Here is an 18,266-nt window from a genome sequence, read left to right on the forward strand (position 1 = left end):
AACAACTTTCGGATGTTTCAAGATGAAAGATATGAAGTTTCGAGTTCTTTTTTTTCTTAGTAACTGCTGAGATCTAAATTTGTACTGCAAAGAAATTTGAGTTGTCTGTATTACTTCTCGTCAAATCTGAATAACCTTGAATGCCTCTTGCAGCATCTCTGTGAGAATATATTTTATGAACTATCTTGATCCTTGGCTCTTGTGACTGTCCATAAATTCAGCATTGCTTTTGTGTGACATTAAACATCTCTGAAACAAAGGTTGAAAGGAATCTCAAAGATTGTGAGAGGTGTATTAGTTGGTAGCTCTGGATTTTTTTCCTGCACTTGCTGCATGTCTGGGCAGGCAAGTACAGAGACAGCAGTGGGAGAAATGTGTTAATGGACTGTGAATCAATTGAAAACATAGCTAATCTAGCTCATTGAGCAGAGAGAATAATGAGGATTTGTTTGCATTTGCTTAATTCAGTTTTGATTAGAGTGTAAGCTTTTTGAATTATCCAAGACTTGGATAATGGAAACTCTTTATCATAATAGAAAGTGATATTTATGTTTTAAAATAACCCACTTAATTCTTAAAATCACACAACACCAGGTTCTAGTCCAACAGGTTTAATTGGAAGCACACTAGCTTTCGGAGTGTCACTCCTTCATCAGGTGGTTGATGTTGATGCTGCAAGAGGCCTCCACCTGATGAAAGAGCGGCGCTCTGAAAGCTAGTGTGCTTCCAATTAAACCTGTTGGACTATACCTGGTGTTGTGTGATTTTTAACTTTGTACACCCCAGTCCAACACCGGCATCTCCAAATCACACCTAATTCTTGAAACCTTGGTGAGACATTGACCTGTTTACCACACAATTGATCAAGTTGTTGCTTACTACTGGTATCCTTAGACTTTCTTCTTCTAATCTACTTCTCTTTGATATTCAAACCCATTAATGATCATAATGTAAGAAAATAGTCAGAATCCTCAGCAGGCCAGGTAACAGCTGTGAGAGAGAATGTTAATGTTCCAGATCGATGACTTGCTGTCATTTCCCTCTCTGTCTTCGCAGATGCTGCCTGACTCTCTTGTGCATTTCCGTCATTTCTGTTTTTAATTTGATGGGCAGCATCTACAGTATCTTACCTTTGTTCTGGGAACCTATACCTTCTCCTGTGATAGTAATTCTAGTAAAGACTGAAGTTTGGTAAGCAGTTTGCATATTGTGGTTATTAATGTTACAATTGTACTTGCAAAAAAATTAATTCACAGGATGTAGACATCATTTGGCTAAGCGTTGATCATCCCTGAGGAGATGGTGGTAAGGCATCTTCTTTAACTGTTGCAGGCCTTGGGTGAAAGTACGCCCACAGTGCTACTAGGAAAGGAGTTCAAGGACTTTGATTCAAACACTTTGAACTTGAGATGTTGTAGATTGCACAAAATCAGTTCAAGAAAGTCTGCTTCATATATTAATTTTATATATAACATTTGGCACTATAGAGTGGTAGTGATCTATCTTTTCTGTTGATGGCTGGTGGAAGCCATTCCCCCCACACCCTCTTGCAATATTTGTAACAATGCACTGAGTAAGCCTACCAAGAACCACTGGATAATGTTAAGTTTGATCCTTGATCTGTTATTTAGCTGATTTTTTGGCTATTGTGACATAGACTCATAGAGTCTTGGAGATTAGATTACTTACAGTGTGGAAACAGACCCTTCGGCCCAACAAGTCCACACCGACCTGCCGAAGCGCAACTCACCATTCCCCTACATTTATCCCTTTTACCTAACACTACGGGCAATTTAGCATGGCCAATTCATCTGACCTGCACATCTTTGGACTGTGGGAGGAAACCGGAGCACCCGGAGGAAACCCACGCAGACACAGGGAGAATGTGCAAACTCCACACAGTCAGTCGCCTGAGTGGGGAATTGAACCCAGGTTTCTGGCGCTGTGAGGCAGCAGTGCTAACCACTGCCACCGTGCTGCCCGTATAGCACGAGTGGGCGGCATGGTGGCACAGTGGTTAGCACTGTGGCCTCACAGCGCCAGAGACCTGGGTTCAATTCCCGCCTCAGGTGACTGAATGTGTGGAGTTTGCACATTCTCCCCGTGTCTGCGTGGATTTCCTCCGGGTGCTCCGGTTTCCTCCCACAATCCAAAAATGTGCAGGTTAGGTGAATTGGCCATACTAAATTGCCCGTAGTGTTAGGTGAAGGGGTAAATGTAGGAGTATGGGTCTGGGTGGTATACGCTTCGGCGGATCGGTGTGGACTTGTTGGGCCGAAGGGCCTGTTTCCACATTGTAAGTAATCTATCTAAGGAAACAGACCCTTCGGTCCAACACGTCCATGCCGACCAGATATCTCAACCCAATCTAGTCCCACCTGCCAGCACTTGGCCCATATCCCTCCAAACCCTTCCTATTCATATACCCATTCAAATGCCTCTTAAATGTTGCCATTGTACCAGCCTCCACCACTTCCTCTAGCAGCTCATTTCATACACGAACCACCCTCTGCGTGAAAAAGTTGCCCTGTATGTCTCTCATATCACCTTCTCACCCTAAACCTATACCTTCTAGTTCTGGACTCCCTGACCCCAAGGAAAAGACTTTGCCCATTTACCCTTTGCAGCAGGGTGGGTGAGAAACCTGCATGGACCCCAACTCCTAATCACTTCCAGGAATTTCTTTTGGGATATGTTTCAGGGGGCATCATGAAATGACAGGATAAGGGCAGTTACGAACCCCTCAGCTCCCACAAGTCAACAGTTTGCCATCTCATTATTGAGAGTTATACAATGACAGGGTACCTGCTTCAAGGTGATGTGTTTCTGTGGAGTCACATTCAAGTGATTTAAGAGGAGAAACGCACAAATAAAAGACTAGTGGAGTCTGGAGGCAATGAATTTACAAAGTGTTACACTTGCTGCCTATTTCAACAATTAGTTTGCTGTAACTTCAGATAGCTATATTGCAAGATCGTTAAGCTGTCATTTTTTTTTTACTTGCAGATACTTATTTTGGACCATTATACCACAAAGCTGCTTTCCTCTTGCTGCAAGATGTCTAATCTTATGACTGAGGGAATTAGTGGTATGTACTTACATTAAGAACTCTTGTTTTATGATTGCATACTGCATAATTTTGTATTTTCTTTGTTATCATTGCCTTTTCGTTTTAAACTCACCTGCTACATGACTCAGAAGGAAGACCTATGACAACTGTTTTAAAAATTTATTTTGTTGTCCTTCGTCTGCTTATGGTTTTGGTTTTAATTTCCCACTTAGTATTTTCTGTCTGGGCGTATAACAGGCTTTCAGGCTCAGTTTTTGAGTTCAACAATTTCTCTTAATACTTCTGAAGACAGCTGTTATGGGTGATTTTGATATTTACACCTTCCCTAAACTGCTCTTTTTGTTCCTTTATTTGTCCCATTACTATTACCTCTTGCCTTGCACCATCACTGTTGTTCTCATTTATCACAGAGGGGGTGTTCTCTTCTCACTTTTTCCTGCCTCTGTGTCTGTTTGAAATCTGTTACATTCCGAATTTTTTGTTTTATTCAGCTCTGTTGAAAGGCTATCAACCTGAAACATTTAACTGTGTGTTTTTCTCTCTCTTTCACACTAAATGTTGCCATATTTGCTGAGTACTTCTATCATCACTGTTTATGTCAATCTAGATTTGGAGGTGCCGGTGTTGGACTGGGGTGTACAGAGTTAAAAGTCTCACAACACCATGTTATAGTCCAACAGGTTTATTTGGAAGCACACAAGCTTTCGGAGCACTGTTCCTTTATGTGGTTGTGGAGACACCGACTGTAAGACACGGAGTTTATAGCAATAGTTTGCAATGTGATGTAACTGAAATTATATATTGAAAAAGACCTGGATTGTCTGTTAAGTCTCTCATCTCTTAGAATTACCATGTTGGTTTCAGTTCTTTCATATGTAAATCCTAGAACTTTTTTAAAGTTACATTCTCAAGTGAACTTTAACAGTAGGTGTCATGTCGGCCCAAATAATGCATTAAAGGTGGGAGGTGCCTTATGTGAGACTGCCTGTGCCCTAATATTCAGACTGATTCTATTTCTAAAAAAGGGATTTACAGAATCTTGCGTGGATTCATGCAGTTTTTGAGCAAAATAAAATGTAATTCTGCAAGTACAAATTCATCCCACAAACTCCACAGAGGTTCTCTGACTATGTCGAAGGCATCTTGAAACCCATCGTACAGGGGACCCCAGCTTCTGTTATGACACAACAGAGTTCTTACAGAAACTCAGCACCCTTGGACTAGTCGAACCGGGGGAGCATTCCTCATCACAGTGGACGTTTTGGCACTCCACACCAGCAGCCCCCACAATGGCAACAGCCTCAGTACTCAACACCAACAACTGCCAATCTCTGAGCACCATCCTGCAACTCATCTGGTTTATCCTTGACCACAACATTTTCACCTTTAACAACCAGTTCTTCATCCAGACACAAGGAACAGCCAAATTTGCACCCCAATATAATAACATTTTCATGCGCAGGTTCGAATAAGACTTATTTATGCAGGACCTCCAACCAACGCTGGTACAGAGTCATAGAGATGTACATTGATGACATTTTCTTCCTCTGGACTTATGGCAAAAAGTCACTGAAACAACTACACAGTGATGTCAATTGGTTTCATCCCACCATCAAACTCACCATTGGACTACTCTCTTGTATTGGTCTCATTCTTGGACACATGCATCTCCATCAAGGATGGGCACCTCAGCACCTCACTCTACTGCAAACCCACGGATAACCTCACGATGCTACACTTCTCCAGCTTCCACCTGAAACATATTAAAACAGCCATCTCCTACAGACAAGCCCTACGCATACATAGGATCTTTTCAGATGAGGAGGAATGTGACGGGCACTTGGATGTACTCAAGGATGCCTTCATAAGAACAGGGTACGATGCTCAACTCATCGACCGCCAGTTCTGACGTGCTAAGCGAGAAACTGTAATGACGTCCTCAGGAGACAGACACGAGCTGCAACCGACAGGGTACCTTTCGTTGTCCAGTACTTCCCAGGATCTTAAAAAAACTACGCCATGTTATTCGCAGCCTGCAACACATTAGCAACGAGGATGAGCACTTCGCCAAGACCTTCCCCACGCTTCCACTTCTCGCCTTTAAATAGCCACTAAACCTCAAACAGATCATTGTTTGCAACAAACTGGCCGGCTTTCAGGACAACATACAACCTTGTCATGGTAGACGCTGCAGGATGTGTCAGACCGTCGACACGGACACCACCCACCATGTACGCGGCAGGTACTCGTGACTCAGCCAACGGTGTCCATCTCCTACGCTGCAGGCAAGGATGCCCTGAGGCATGGTACATTGGAGAAACCGAGCAGAGGTTATGGCAGTGGATGAGTAGACACCGTACACCAATCAACAGAGAGGAGTGTTGCCTCCCAGTTGGAGAACTCTTAAGCAGTCTGGGACATTCGGCCTCTGACCTTTGGGTGACCATCCTCCAAGGCGGACTTCGGGACAGGCAACAATGCAAAGTGGCCGAGCAGAAGTTGATAGCCAAGTTCGGTATCCGTGGGGATGGCCTCAACCCTGGGTTCATGTCACACTACAGGTGACCCCCACACCCCTTCTCTCATACGCAAGCTCTCATACACTTACATACACACAACACCAGGTTATAGTCTAATAAGTTTATTTGGAAACAATAGCTATCGGAGCACTGCTCCTTCATTACGTGGTTGTGGTGTATAAGATCATAGGACACAGAATTTATAGATTCTAAAAGATGAGAGACTTAACAAACAATTCAGGTCTTATTCAATATATAATTTCAGTTACATCGCACTGTAAACATTGCTATAAATTCTGTGTCCTACGATCTTATACTCCACAATCACCTGATGAAGGAGCAGTGCTCCGAAAGCTAGGGCTACCAAATACACCTGCTGGACTATCACCTGGTGTTATGGGATTTTTATCAGAGTAGATCGATTGCACCTTTTGCAGATAAGGAAGATTAGTGTCTGAGATAAGGATGTTATCCTTCTCACATTAAGCAGTGATCCCAATCTGTCAACTCATCTACCTTTATTATAAAAGGGCCCTAAATTGAAGGAAAGACAGAACAAAGTGAAAGTTGAATTCGAGTAGCCATACAACGACAATACTGATTCATCTCCTGTCTAAATCAGATGTATGTTGAAGCACTGTGGAGAGTTTTTATCCTTTTGGTGATTCTGATTGTGATAGTTTGCAAAACAATTAATGTGTGGTGACAGTAAGTTACCAGTTTTATGCCAGAAATATGTCTATTTGACTTTAACAAATCAAATTTTTAAAATGTTATCCAAGATGGCACACCTCTGCTGGAGAGGTAGCCCTCGTTTTATGTCCTTTGATGAACTTTATCTTGTTTAAACAAAATTCAAAAAATAAGCCACTAAGATAAAACTATGTCTGGATGAATCGTTTCTGCATGCTGTGCTGAGAGAGTGCTACGTTATCAGCAGTGCTGCCCTTCAGAGGGGTTTCAGCCCAATGTTGAGAGTGTGGTGCTGGAAAAGCACAGCAGGTCATGTAGCATCTGAGGGGCAGGGGAATCCTGATGAAGGGCTTACGCCTGAAATGTCGATTCTCCTGCTCCAGCACCACACTCTCGACTCTAACCTCCAGCATCTGCAGTCCTCAGTTTCTCCTTTCACTCCAATCTGCCAATTCCAGTCGTGACAGTATTCAAAGAAGGACAGCTATTTCTCCCAATGCATTGGGCAAGGTTCCTCTTGCAGTGAACATTTAACAAAACTAGATTACTTAAATAAAAGCAAGGTAGTGTGGATGCTGGAGATCTGAAGTAAAAGCAGAAGGTGCTGGTCTTCAGGTCTGGCAATATCTTGAGAGACAAAAACAGGGTTAAGGATTAGAGTTCAGTGACTTTTCATTGAATGGTTATCTGGTTGATGTCTGTGGTTATAAATAAAAATGAAATTATACCTTTTTTTATCCCTGACATGAAGGGAGCCAAATTGTTCCCTTGGTATTGTTACTCAGTAAAGAGATGTAGAGGATGTCCATTTTATCCCTTCTAAATGGTCCAGTAACCTGCATGAGAAGTTTTTGTATTCCTATGAATGAAATGTTCCTTTCTTCTAAGCTGATGTTTTGTGTTTACGTTATGCATGCTGGAATACAAACAAAATTCTCTTTGGAACTGTTTGTATTAAGTAGGAATAAGTTGGGAAATGTTGCAATTGTACAAGGCATTGGTAAGACTGCCTCTGGCCTACAGTGTACAGTTTTGGACCTCTTACTTAAGAAAAGGTTATAATTGAATTGGAGGCAGTTCAGAGAATTCACTGGATTAATTCCGGAGATGAAAGGCTTGTTAAATGTGGAGAGTTTGAGCAGTTTAAGCCTATACTCACTAGAATTTATAAAGACGAGAGAAGATCTAATGGTATGCAAGATGCTAAACGGAACTGACAAAGTAAACTTAAAGTGGATGTCTCCCCTTTGTATGGCAATTTAGAATGTGAGGTCGCAGTTTTGAGATAAAGGTGACAGATTTAAAATGGATGCGGAAGAATGACTTCTCCCAGATTTATAGAATTCACTGCCCCAGAGTGTAGTGATTGCTGGAACCCTAAATAAATTTGAGGAAACAGTCAGTAGCAGGGATTGGGCAGGAAAGTGGAGTTGAGACCAAGATGAGATCAGCCACGATTGTATTAAATGGCATTCTTAACTTTTATAAGTACTGTTAATATGTGCCGCATATCAGTTTGTTCCAGTCCGGTCTCCCCTGGAGCTGGTGCTGCATGCTGTGGTATGACCCTTTTGCCAATCTTAGATACTTGTTCAAAATGATTATTTTGTTATGTAAGCTTACACAGTAAATGTAAAGTAGGGTATTGTTCCTTGGGAGAGCGTCTATCCTACCATCGCCATCTGTCCAGTGTCCACAGATGGGCGGCACGGTGGCACAGTGGTTAGCACTGCTGCCTCACAGCGCCAGAGACCCGGGTTCAATTCCCGCCTCAGGCGACTGACTGTGTGGAATTTGCACGTTCTCCCAGTGTCTGCGTGGGTTTCCTCCGGGTGCTCCGGTTTCCTCCCACAGTCCAAAGATGTGCAGGTCAGGTGGATTGGCCATGCTAAATTGCCCGTAGTGTTAGGTAAGGGGTAGATGTAGGGGTATGGGTGGGTTGCGCTTCGGCGGGGCGGTGTGGACTTGTTGGGCCGAAGGGCCTGTTTCCACACTGTAAGTAATCTAATCTAATCACAGTATTAACAGGATAGTGGCTGCAGAGATTCAGATGGAATAGCCTGGCATGTGACTTCACAAGGTTTATGTTGGCTGACCATTATACATCTGCTTGTGACCTAGAAGTTACATATGATTTTTGTAGAACTACAGTCTATTCTCTGAATATTTCTTTTCACAGTTGTTGAAGACCTACACAAGAGCCGTGAACCAATTCCAAACTCCAAGGCTATCTACTTCATTACTCCAACAGAAAAGGTATAACTTTCAGGATAAATTGGGAAGTCTTCCAGGAGGAGTGTGCTTTTGATTCCGTATTTTTGAGCCACAATTCAGCATATTTATCTTCACTGCACCTGCTGAACATTTCACTCCTAAATGGGCCAGAGGAGGAGAAACATTTCTACGAATAATTTGTAATAACTTGGTTCAGATCTCCTGATTGGGGGAAGGTAATTGTTGTTGCTCTGTCCCCTGAAAGGTGCATGTGCGACCCATCTGAGGTCGTGGCACGGAGTATAGGAAGGATGTTGTGAAACTTGAAAGGGTTCAGAAAAGATTTACAAGGATGTTGCCTGGGTTGGAGAGTTTGAGCTACAGGGTGAAGCTGAATAGGCTGGGGCTATTTTCCCTGGTGCTTTGGAAGCTGAAGGGTGACCTTATAGAGGTTTATAAAATCATGGGGGACGTGGATAGGATAAATAGACAAAGCCTTTTCCCTGGGGTGGAGGAGTCCAGAATTTGGTTCAGGGTGAGAGGGAAAAGACTTATAAGGAACCTAAAGGGCAACTTTTTCATGCAAAGGGTTCTGCATGTATGGAATAAGCTGCCAGAGGAAATGGTGGAAGTATAATTACAACATTTTAAAAGGCATCTGGATGGGTACATGACTAGGAAGGGTTTAGAGGGCTGTGGGCCAAATGCTGGCAAATTGGAGCAGATTAATTTAGGATATATGATCAGCATCGATGAGTTAGACCCTTCGGTCCAACTCGGCTTCCATGCTGCACATAGAGCCATGGAGATGTACAGCATGGAAATAGACCCTTCGGTCCAATACATCCATGCCGGCCAGTTATCCCAACCCAGTCTGGTCCCACCTGCCAGCACCCGGCCCATATCCCTCCAAACCCTTCTTATTCATGTACCTGTCCAAATGCCTTTTAAATATTGCAATTGTACCAGCCTCCACCACTTCCTCTAGCAGCTCATTCCATACACGTACCACCGTCTGCATGAAAAAGTTGTCACTTAGGTCTCTTTTATATCTTTCCCTCTCACCCTAAACCTATACCCTCTAGTTCTGGAATCCCTCAACCCAGGGAAAAGACTTTGTCTATTTACCCTATCCATGCCCCTCATGATTTTCTAAACCTTTATAAGACCATAAGACAGGAGTGGAAGTAAGGCCATTCGGCCCATCGAGTCCACTCCGCCATTCAATCATGGCTGATGGGCATTTCAACTCCACTTACCTGCATTCTCCCCGTAGCCCTTAATTCCTTGTGACATCAAGAATTTATCAATCTCTGCTTTGAAGACATTTAGCGTCCTGGCCTCCACTGCACTCTGCGGCAATGAATTCCACAGGCCCACCACTCTCTGGCTGAAGAAATGTCTCCCCATTTCTGTTCTGAATTTACCCCCTCTAATTCTAAGGCTGTGTCCACAGGTCCTAGTCTCCTCGCCTAACGGAAACAATTTCCTAGCGTCCACCCTTTCCAAGCCATGTATTATCTTGTAAGTTTCTAATAGATCTCCCCTTAATCTTCTAAACTCCAATGAATACAATCCCAGGATCCTCAGCCATTCCTTGTATGTTAGACTACCATTCCAGGGATCATCCGTGTGAATCTCCGCTGGACACGCTCCAGTGCCAGTATGTCCTTCCTGAGGTGTGGGGACCAAAACTGGACACAGTACTCCAAATGGGGCCTAACCAGAGCTTTATAAAGTCTCAGTAGCACGACGGTGCTTTTATATTCCAACCCTCTTGAGATAATTGACAACATTGCATTCGCTTTCTTATTCACGGACTCCACCTGCATGTTTACCTTTAGAGAATCCTCGACTAGCACTCCCAGATCCCTTTGTACTTTGGCTTTATGAATTTTCTCACCGTTTAGAAAGTAGTCCATGCTTTTATTCTTTTTTTTCCAAAGTGCAAGACCTCGCATTTGCTCACATTGAATTCCATCAGCCGTTTCCTGGACCAGTCTCCCAAACTGTCTAGATCCTTCTGCAGCCTCCCCACTTCCTCAATACTACCTGCCTGTCCACCGAGCTTCGTATCATCGGCAAACTTCGCTAGAATGCCCCCAGTCCCTTCATCCAGATCATTAATATATAACGTGAACAGCTGCGGCCCCAACACTGAACCCTGCGGGACACCGCTTGTCACCAGAGGTCACCCCACAGCCTCCAACACTCCAGGGAAAACAGCACTAGCCTATTCAACCTCTCTCAATAGCTCAAACCTTCCAACCCTGGCAACATCCTTGTAAATCTTTTCTGAACCCTTTCAAGTTTCACAACATCTTTCCGATAGGATGGAGACCAGAATTGCACGCAATATTCCAACAGTGGCCTAACCAATGTCCTGTACAGCCGCAACATGACCTCCTAACTCCTGTACTTAATACTCTGACTGATCTCTAAGGATAAGTTTCAACTTCCTGTAGGTAATTACTCTGTGTCTGCTAATTTCCCCTTCTAAATGTTCTCCAAGTCTTGAGTTACAGTCAGTGACTTGGAGAGTTCTGACTAAGTTGCTTAAGTAATTAGGAAACGTTAAAGGGAATAAAATCAAAAAAAGAAATTACTGGAAAAGCTCAGCAAATCTGGTAGCATTCTGTGCAGCGAGATCAGAGTTAATGTTTCGGGCTGAGTGACCCTTCCTCAGAACTTGTTTCTGACTTGCAACGTCCGCAGTTTTTCTGGTTTTCTTTTGGGGGGCATTAAAACCTGCTTTAACTTCTGGGTAACTATGAACCCTCCACCAGTGTGATGTCACCCATGCCGACCTGATTTAACACTTCCAATATCCCCAACCAAAAGTAGGCCTTACTTACTCCTCACTCTAACAGCCCCCACCCTGCCGTGCCTGATACGTTACCTATTAATCTGTCCCCTGCCCCTTAATAGGCCAGTGTGTGCCTGTAGGTTTGTAACTTATCCCATTCCTTGAAGAAGCACTATGCCTCAATGTTTTCATGGTAGATAGCTAATGGTTTTCCACAGTTCTGGTTTCTTCCAAGCTTTCAGTCTGTATTTAATCACATTTTGATTGTTAATACTTCGCATGTTTCTAGTGTAGTAACCCCTCTCTCTCTCTCTCTCTCTCTTTGTCGTCTGACCAAGTTACGGGTTTACAAGCTGTGTGTGATGGAAATGTAATTACTAGTTGAATAGTGCACCATTATAAATCGACCATCAATGATTGTATTCTCCTATACTCTTATCTCTGATTGTCTGAAACAAGCTGCTAGGAGGTGGGATGCAGGTTATGGTGGATGTTGTGCTTCTCCTTAGCTGACACTCTTTGGGAGCTTTGCACCTCGCCGGGTAGTAGGGTAAAGGGCTTCCTCCATGGGGAATTTTGAGAGTACTTGCACATTGCCAGCTCTTAACAAATATTTTTCCTGGATCTCTGTTTTATAAAGGCATGAAAATAATTTTGAATTTTCCACTTCTACAAAGCTTCCTTGATCTCTAGCTAAAGTTATTTTTTTCACTTATAGGGTACTATGTGTCACAGTTTTTCTTTGCAATTTTTGCTGATTGTTTTTAACATATCCACTGAAAGGAGTTGGGCAGGTTTGCATGAAAGAATTGTTTTGGTTCTTTTTGATACTGACAGGATCTTGTATAATGGCTTTGAAACAAAACCCAGAGATAACTGACTTCTGAATAAGTCATATTTGACTGAAAGGTTAAGTCTCGGTTGAATTTTACCAAAGACCAGCTAAGTGCCAATCTCAGAGTTTCATGAAGGGTTTCTCTAACGGGTTTTTTCACTCCAGCCTCTGCAGCTCACTTCATTAGCTTTGCGTCACACCTGGATGCGTGGAAGACACATGACTGACTTGTAGAGATAATCCTGTCTCCTAAAATACATGGGAAGAAAAGCTTTTCTTAAGACCTTGTTCTAACTTCAGAAGTGAAATGGTTGTTCTCCCTTTGGACATTTTGCTTACAAATGAAGAAAATGTGTGTTCAACTATTTGTGTTTGGGAGGCAACCTTTGCATCACCATCTATTCTTTTACTTTGCAGTCAGTCAGTGCACTAATAAATGACTTCAAAAAGAAGCATTCCTACAAGTATAAGGCAGCCTACATTTACTTCACTGATTGTAAGTACCTTTATTGTTATCCAATGTGTTTCCATTCTAAAATAATTGTGGCGCTGCGCTATAAGAGTATGTGTCTTATCCCGGGCTTGCCTATAACTCCAACTTGATTTATTAATTAATTAATTGTCATGTGTAGCAAAGAACGGTGAAAAGCTTTGTTTATGCACAGTACAGGCAGATCATAGTAAACAAAGATGTACAGGTCAAAAAGACTTAGACAGAGGCATACAGGTTACATTGATCCCGCCTAGCACATACCCTGTACAATGTTAGTAAAATCAGTATTATTTGAAGCTAGAGAGTTCATTCATCAGTTTAATATCAGCCAGGGAGAAGCTGTTCTTGAACCTACTGGTGCATGTGTTCAGGCTTCTGTATGTTCTGCCTGATGGAAGAGGTTGGAGGAGATCAGTACAGGGGTGTGAGAGTCTTTGATGTTGGCAGCCTTTCTGCAGCGGCGAGCTGTGTAAATGGAGTCCATGGCTGGAAGGTTGGCTTCCGTGATGGTCAGGGCTGTGCACACCACCTTCTATAGTTTCTTACAGTCCTGGGCAGAGCAGTTGCCATACCAGGCCATTATGTACCCGGACAGTAAGCTTTCAATGGTGCATCTGTAGAAGTTGGTGAGAGTCCTTATGGGCATGCCAAACTTCCTGAGCGACTGAAGCAAGAAGAGGTGTCGTTGTGCCTTCTTGACCATTGCATTTATGTAGGCAATCCAGGACAGGTTGTCACTTCTTGTCACTCTGAGGAACTTGGCGTTCTCCGCGTTCTCCACCTTCTCCACCTCCATTCTGCTGAAGTAGATGGGGACATGTTCTCCTGCTTTCTTTCTGAAGTCAATGATCAATTCTTTAGTTTTGCAGATATGAGAGAGAGGTTGTGCTCATTGCAGGACATCACCAAGCCTTCTATATCCCTTCTGTATTGTGACTTGTCATTGCTAGATATCTATTTCTACATTGGTGTTGTCAGATGCCATTCTTTTGGAATTTGGCAACGCAGTAATGCGTGTACAGGAAGTACAGTAGGGGGTTGAGGATGCATCCTGGGGATTTATCATGGAGGAGGTACAGTTGTCAGTCTTCTCTGATTTGCGGTCTGAGAGTCAGAAAGCTGAGGATCCAGTTGCAGAGGGTGGAGCCTAGACCAAGGTCATGGAATTTTGAGGTCAATCTGGAGGGGATAATGGTGTTGAAGGTGGAGCAGGAGTCTGACATGGGTGTCTTTGTTATCCATAGAAATATCCGTGGCCTCTGAGCCTGTGCCCATTAGTATGAGTTTGTTTGGTGACATTTTGATGCTTGAGAAGGCTGTTCTTTATGTTATTGCTTGTTAGGCGATAATTCATAAATCAGACCTCAAAAATCCAATCTTGCCGGTAATTTGAGATACATATGCAGAGAAGCAGGAGTGTGGATTATGCTTAGCCCTTTGATTCCATGGTAGCCATCTATTCAGTTCCAAGAGCTGAGCTTTGAGCTCTCTTCCCTAACTCCAGTGCGTTCTGCTTTGCTAGTGTCAAAGGAACAGTCAAGTTTGTTGTGGAATTGTGGTGTATTTTCTATGTTCCAAATGTTTAAAAGAAAAGTATTGTTTTCGTAAATGAAGTGTTAATCGGCCTTCATATTTGATCTGTACGACCCCACACAGCTAAGACTTTCCATCTTTCTTAAAGTTTAGCAATTACTCCAAGTTGACAACCAAATTTTACTTTTATCGTAAAGCAAACATTTATCTCCAGCCAGCTACTTTTGCTGCCAAAGTTATCTGAACAAATCCTGATTTTTTTTTTTAGAATAAATAGGTTGACCTAAATATGTAAGAAACACTGGAATAGGTGACGTTTTTGAATTTAATTCTATTGAATAATATTTTGGAGGAATTTAAATATTCAGCTGATCCGAATCCCCTCTAAGCTGATCAATCACGCAGCAACTCGGAAGTACCTGCATGGGTTTGTGCAAATTTTCCCTTTTAAAGTGACTATCCGAATACTGTATTGACATTTACTTTAAAATGAAAAGTCCCAATGCACTTCTGGTGTTTGAATCATTGAAGATCATTGTCCAATGAAGCTAAAACATAGTGCGTTGTAAAAGCTTGTGTGTGGGAACATAAAGTTTCTGGAGGTAATAATTATTTGAGCAGGAAGTTGAGACGACCAGAAATATTTTAATACATTTTTTTCATGGAAAACTGGCACTCGATGGTTAGCTGGTGCATTTAGTGACTTGAGCCAACAATAAATGAAAATTAATGTTTTGATTGTCTTTATGATAAATGTTCTGTATCTAAACATCTCTATGACTCTGACTATAAAGTTCTAACACTAAGAAAGGTCTTGCTCTGAACTCCATTTAAGCTCATTGTTGGGATATAAATGTGTTGAGTCAGTTGCATCAAGCTTTGATAAATAGTTGCACAGGTTGGGAAATTGGACCTTATTTTGATATTGCAAAAGAATTTCTGCAATCCTTTAGGGAGCAAGGCAGCTGTTGCATTTTTTTTTTAAGTATGTGGTCTGCAATCCTTAACTGGCACAGTGACCAAGGAAGGCTGGGACAGAGTCACAAGGCCTGCCTTGTGATCATTTGCAGAATATCTGACCATTTCTCATCAAAATTAGGGAGCTGGACTGTCATTAGATAGGCATACTGTATATTTTGAAGCTTGCTTGCCACCTAATACAGAGTTTAATATGATGCCTGGCATCCTGAAGAAAATTTCCAACATGGTACCCTGAACTGAGGCAAAAGTTTGGTGTGTTAATTAGACATTGGATAAGCCTGTACCTTTTTAAGGAGTACATTCTGCAAGGCAGCCCATTCTCTGGTGTCAGCAAGGCCAATGTTGGATGGGATTCAGCTACCAGGCCATCTTTCAAACTGTCTATGATTATACACATGGTGTCTTTGAGCTGAATATTTTTTTGTGAGAAGAAATGAAACACGTGAGGAAAGAATACTGTGTTGCAAAATGACAACAGGTGATCCCAGAGCTTTGAAGTGTATGTTTGCAGTTTCTGCAGATAAGCCAGTTAGTATGCTGATTCAGTTATTCTGATTTTTACCTACAATGAGCACTTGCTGTTCCTTGGGAAGTAACGTGTGCTCCAGTATGTTAAATGGAGACACAGGCATCAGTCTTGTTAAGTCATGAATATGTTGAAAATTTTGTGGTTTATATAGAAACAGAAAATTGTCATTTTGGCATGCATTTTAAGTCTCCATTTTTTGCTACAGTGGACTGTCTCATAAGTGTCAGCATTTAGGACCTGCTCGTGGTGACTGAAATCATGACCCTGTATGGCAGACAGATGTCACCTCCGTAAATAAAATGACTGTTCGGGTTTTTGGGATGAATATTTGTGACAGGGTTGAAAAGTGTTGGTGCATGAACAGAACTAAGAGGCAGTCAATTATTTTGGGGCTCCAAGTAGAGTGGGTTTCTTTGTTCAAGTGCAACTTGAAGGCTAGATAACTTATTGCAGTGAGACCAATAACAGTTTGTACAGTAGACCTGTTACATCTTACACAGCAGTAAACGCTGGGAATCCTGAAACCAGTGGTATGTCTGACCTATGTTGATGTGCATGATGGTGCTTTGGTCATGTGCTGGCCCTGTGGTTTCATCTGAACCATGTTTAATTAAAGTTTTAGGAAATCATCAACTGTGAGGGCAGTTTTTCTAAAGTTAAATTATCAAGAAGTTTGTACCCATAGCTTAGCAAAAAAGGCAGCCACTTGATGCCATAATCATTCTTTGGCATCTTTCTGTCTACTGAATTAATATGTTGATGTCAGATAGTGGACTATCTGAAATCCAAAGAAAAATAGTGTTAAAGCTCTACAGTGTGGATACAGACGCAAATTGAGTCATTGTCTCGATATATTGATGTTCCTGGTTTAATCCTGTTTGTATTAAGTGATACATTTATTGAATATGTAAGTAAAAACAGAGGGTCAGTTTTGTTGAAATAACTTTTTTTTTGAAATTCTAGATTGTCCTGATAACCTCTTCAGTCAATTAAAGACCACATGTACCAAAGCCATAAAATGTTGTAAAGAAGTGAACATTTCCTTTCTTGCATATGAATCTAAGGTACTTTATAAGCATTTTTCTGCCAAAGTAATTTGTGTGCGCAGTAGCTTCAATGTTCAAATGTTGTGTTTCTTGCTTCATATGAAATAATCTGCATTCTTTTAGCTGTTTGGATGGAATATTGTTAAACTTTCCACTTTTTACCCAAGTGAGCAGCAAGATTCATACAACATTATGAAAATCTAATTACAGGATTGCATTAAAGCATCTGCAGTTGTTTCTCAAATTTCAATTAAAACCTTCTGTTTTTGTTAATTATTTTTAATTCTAGCTGTTTGTTTAGCTTGAGAATACATTTGGAAGTGTGTCATATTTGGCAAAACCAGCAATTAGTTGCTCTTGATTAGAGAAACATGAAGATTCTAATTTATATGATGCTGCATTCAAGACTTTATGGGCCATTAGTTCATCTTTAAGCTGTTGAACCTTATATGGATGCATTACGCTACAGCTATTACTTTTAAGGTTATTTAACAGTGCCATGATATTTGCTTCCTGTGCACAAAACATAGCAAAGTAAATATGCTAATATATTCAAATCTATTAACTGCTGCCTGCTAATGTCGATGGTGTTACTGTTTGGCAGCTAGGATAGCTCTGATTCTTGCTGCTTTGTGATCTAGGATGCTGAAAGTCTGGTTCATAGCTTTTGTTATTGAATCTCATCCCAATGAACTAGCCCTTTGTGACATTCCTTGGGAAAGAAAAAAAGATGAGCTCTGTAATCGATAAAGGAATTCTGTGTTTAAAATTCCTCCCCCAACTTGTTAGAAGTGATCAGTCAAGCCAAATAATGAAGCAAACCCATTGGTTTCTTTTCAAATTAACTAGGGGAAGTACTGAAAAGCTCAGCATTTCTGGAAGAAATTTTTAGGAAGAATCCAAATCCGAACAGAACAAGGACTGAACAGCACCAATCTGATCCGTATTCGCTGTCCAGCCAACTGGCCACAGCATAGTCTGAATTGCTATGGCAACACACTCTTTTCTACATACAGGCACTCCCCGGGTTGTGAATGAGTTTCATTCTGGAATGTGAAGGCAAGTTGATTTGTACACAAGTTGGAGCCCACTGCAGGACATTATAAAGGAGCTTTGTTGTGTCTTCAGAATTAAATCTTAGATTTACAGAAAAGGTCCTTCTGATCCACTGGATTTGCACCAACAATAATTATCACTAAAGGTGCGCTAATCCCAGTTTCCTACATTTTGTCCCATATTGTTAAATGGTATATTTCAAGTGATCATCCATACATTTTTGAAAGGTTGCAATGTTTCCGGTCTCCAGTACCTTCCCAGGCAGTGTATCCCAGATTCCCACCGCCCTCTGAATGAAAAGTTTTTTTGCCCCCTCAAATCCTCTCCGAATTTCCTGCATGTTAAAGTATGTCCCGCTGTGATTACCCCTCAACCCGAGGAAAAACTCCTCTCTCTCCCTGTTCATGCCCCTCATAATGTAATACACTTCAATTATGACCCTCCTCAGTCTTCCCTGTTCTAAAGAAACAGTCCAGGTCTAGCAAAAAAGC

The 18,266-nt window shown here is 41.8% G+C and overlaps 1 protein-coding gene across 4 annotated transcripts in view; it reads left to right on the forward strand.

Moving 5' to 3' along the window:
- stxbp3 (syntaxin binding protein 3) overlaps positions 1-18,266 on the forward strand; it is a 63,595-nt gene that overhangs the window by 10,187 nt on the left and 35,142 nt on the right. For all 4 annotated transcript variants that reach the window (XM_072573805.1, XM_072573807.1, XM_072573806.1 and 1 more), the window contains 4 exons: positions 3,007-3,088; positions 8,462-8,538; positions 12,555-12,633; positions 16,637-16,737. In XM_072573805.1, coding sequence (XP_072429906.1) covers positions 3,007-3,088; positions 8,462-8,538; positions 12,555-12,633; positions 16,637-16,737 — 339 coding nt within the window. The remainder of the gene's footprint in view (positions 1-3,006; positions 3,089-8,461; positions 8,539-12,554; positions 12,634-16,636; positions 16,738-18,266) is intronic.

This window comes from Chiloscyllium punctatum, chromosome 7 (genome assembly GCF_047496795.1).
Source record: "Chiloscyllium punctatum isolate Juve2018m chromosome 7, sChiPun1.3, whole genome shotgun sequence".
NCBI classification, from domain to species: Eukaryota; Metazoa; Chordata; class Chondrichthyes; order Orectolobiformes; family Hemiscylliidae; genus Chiloscyllium; species Chiloscyllium punctatum.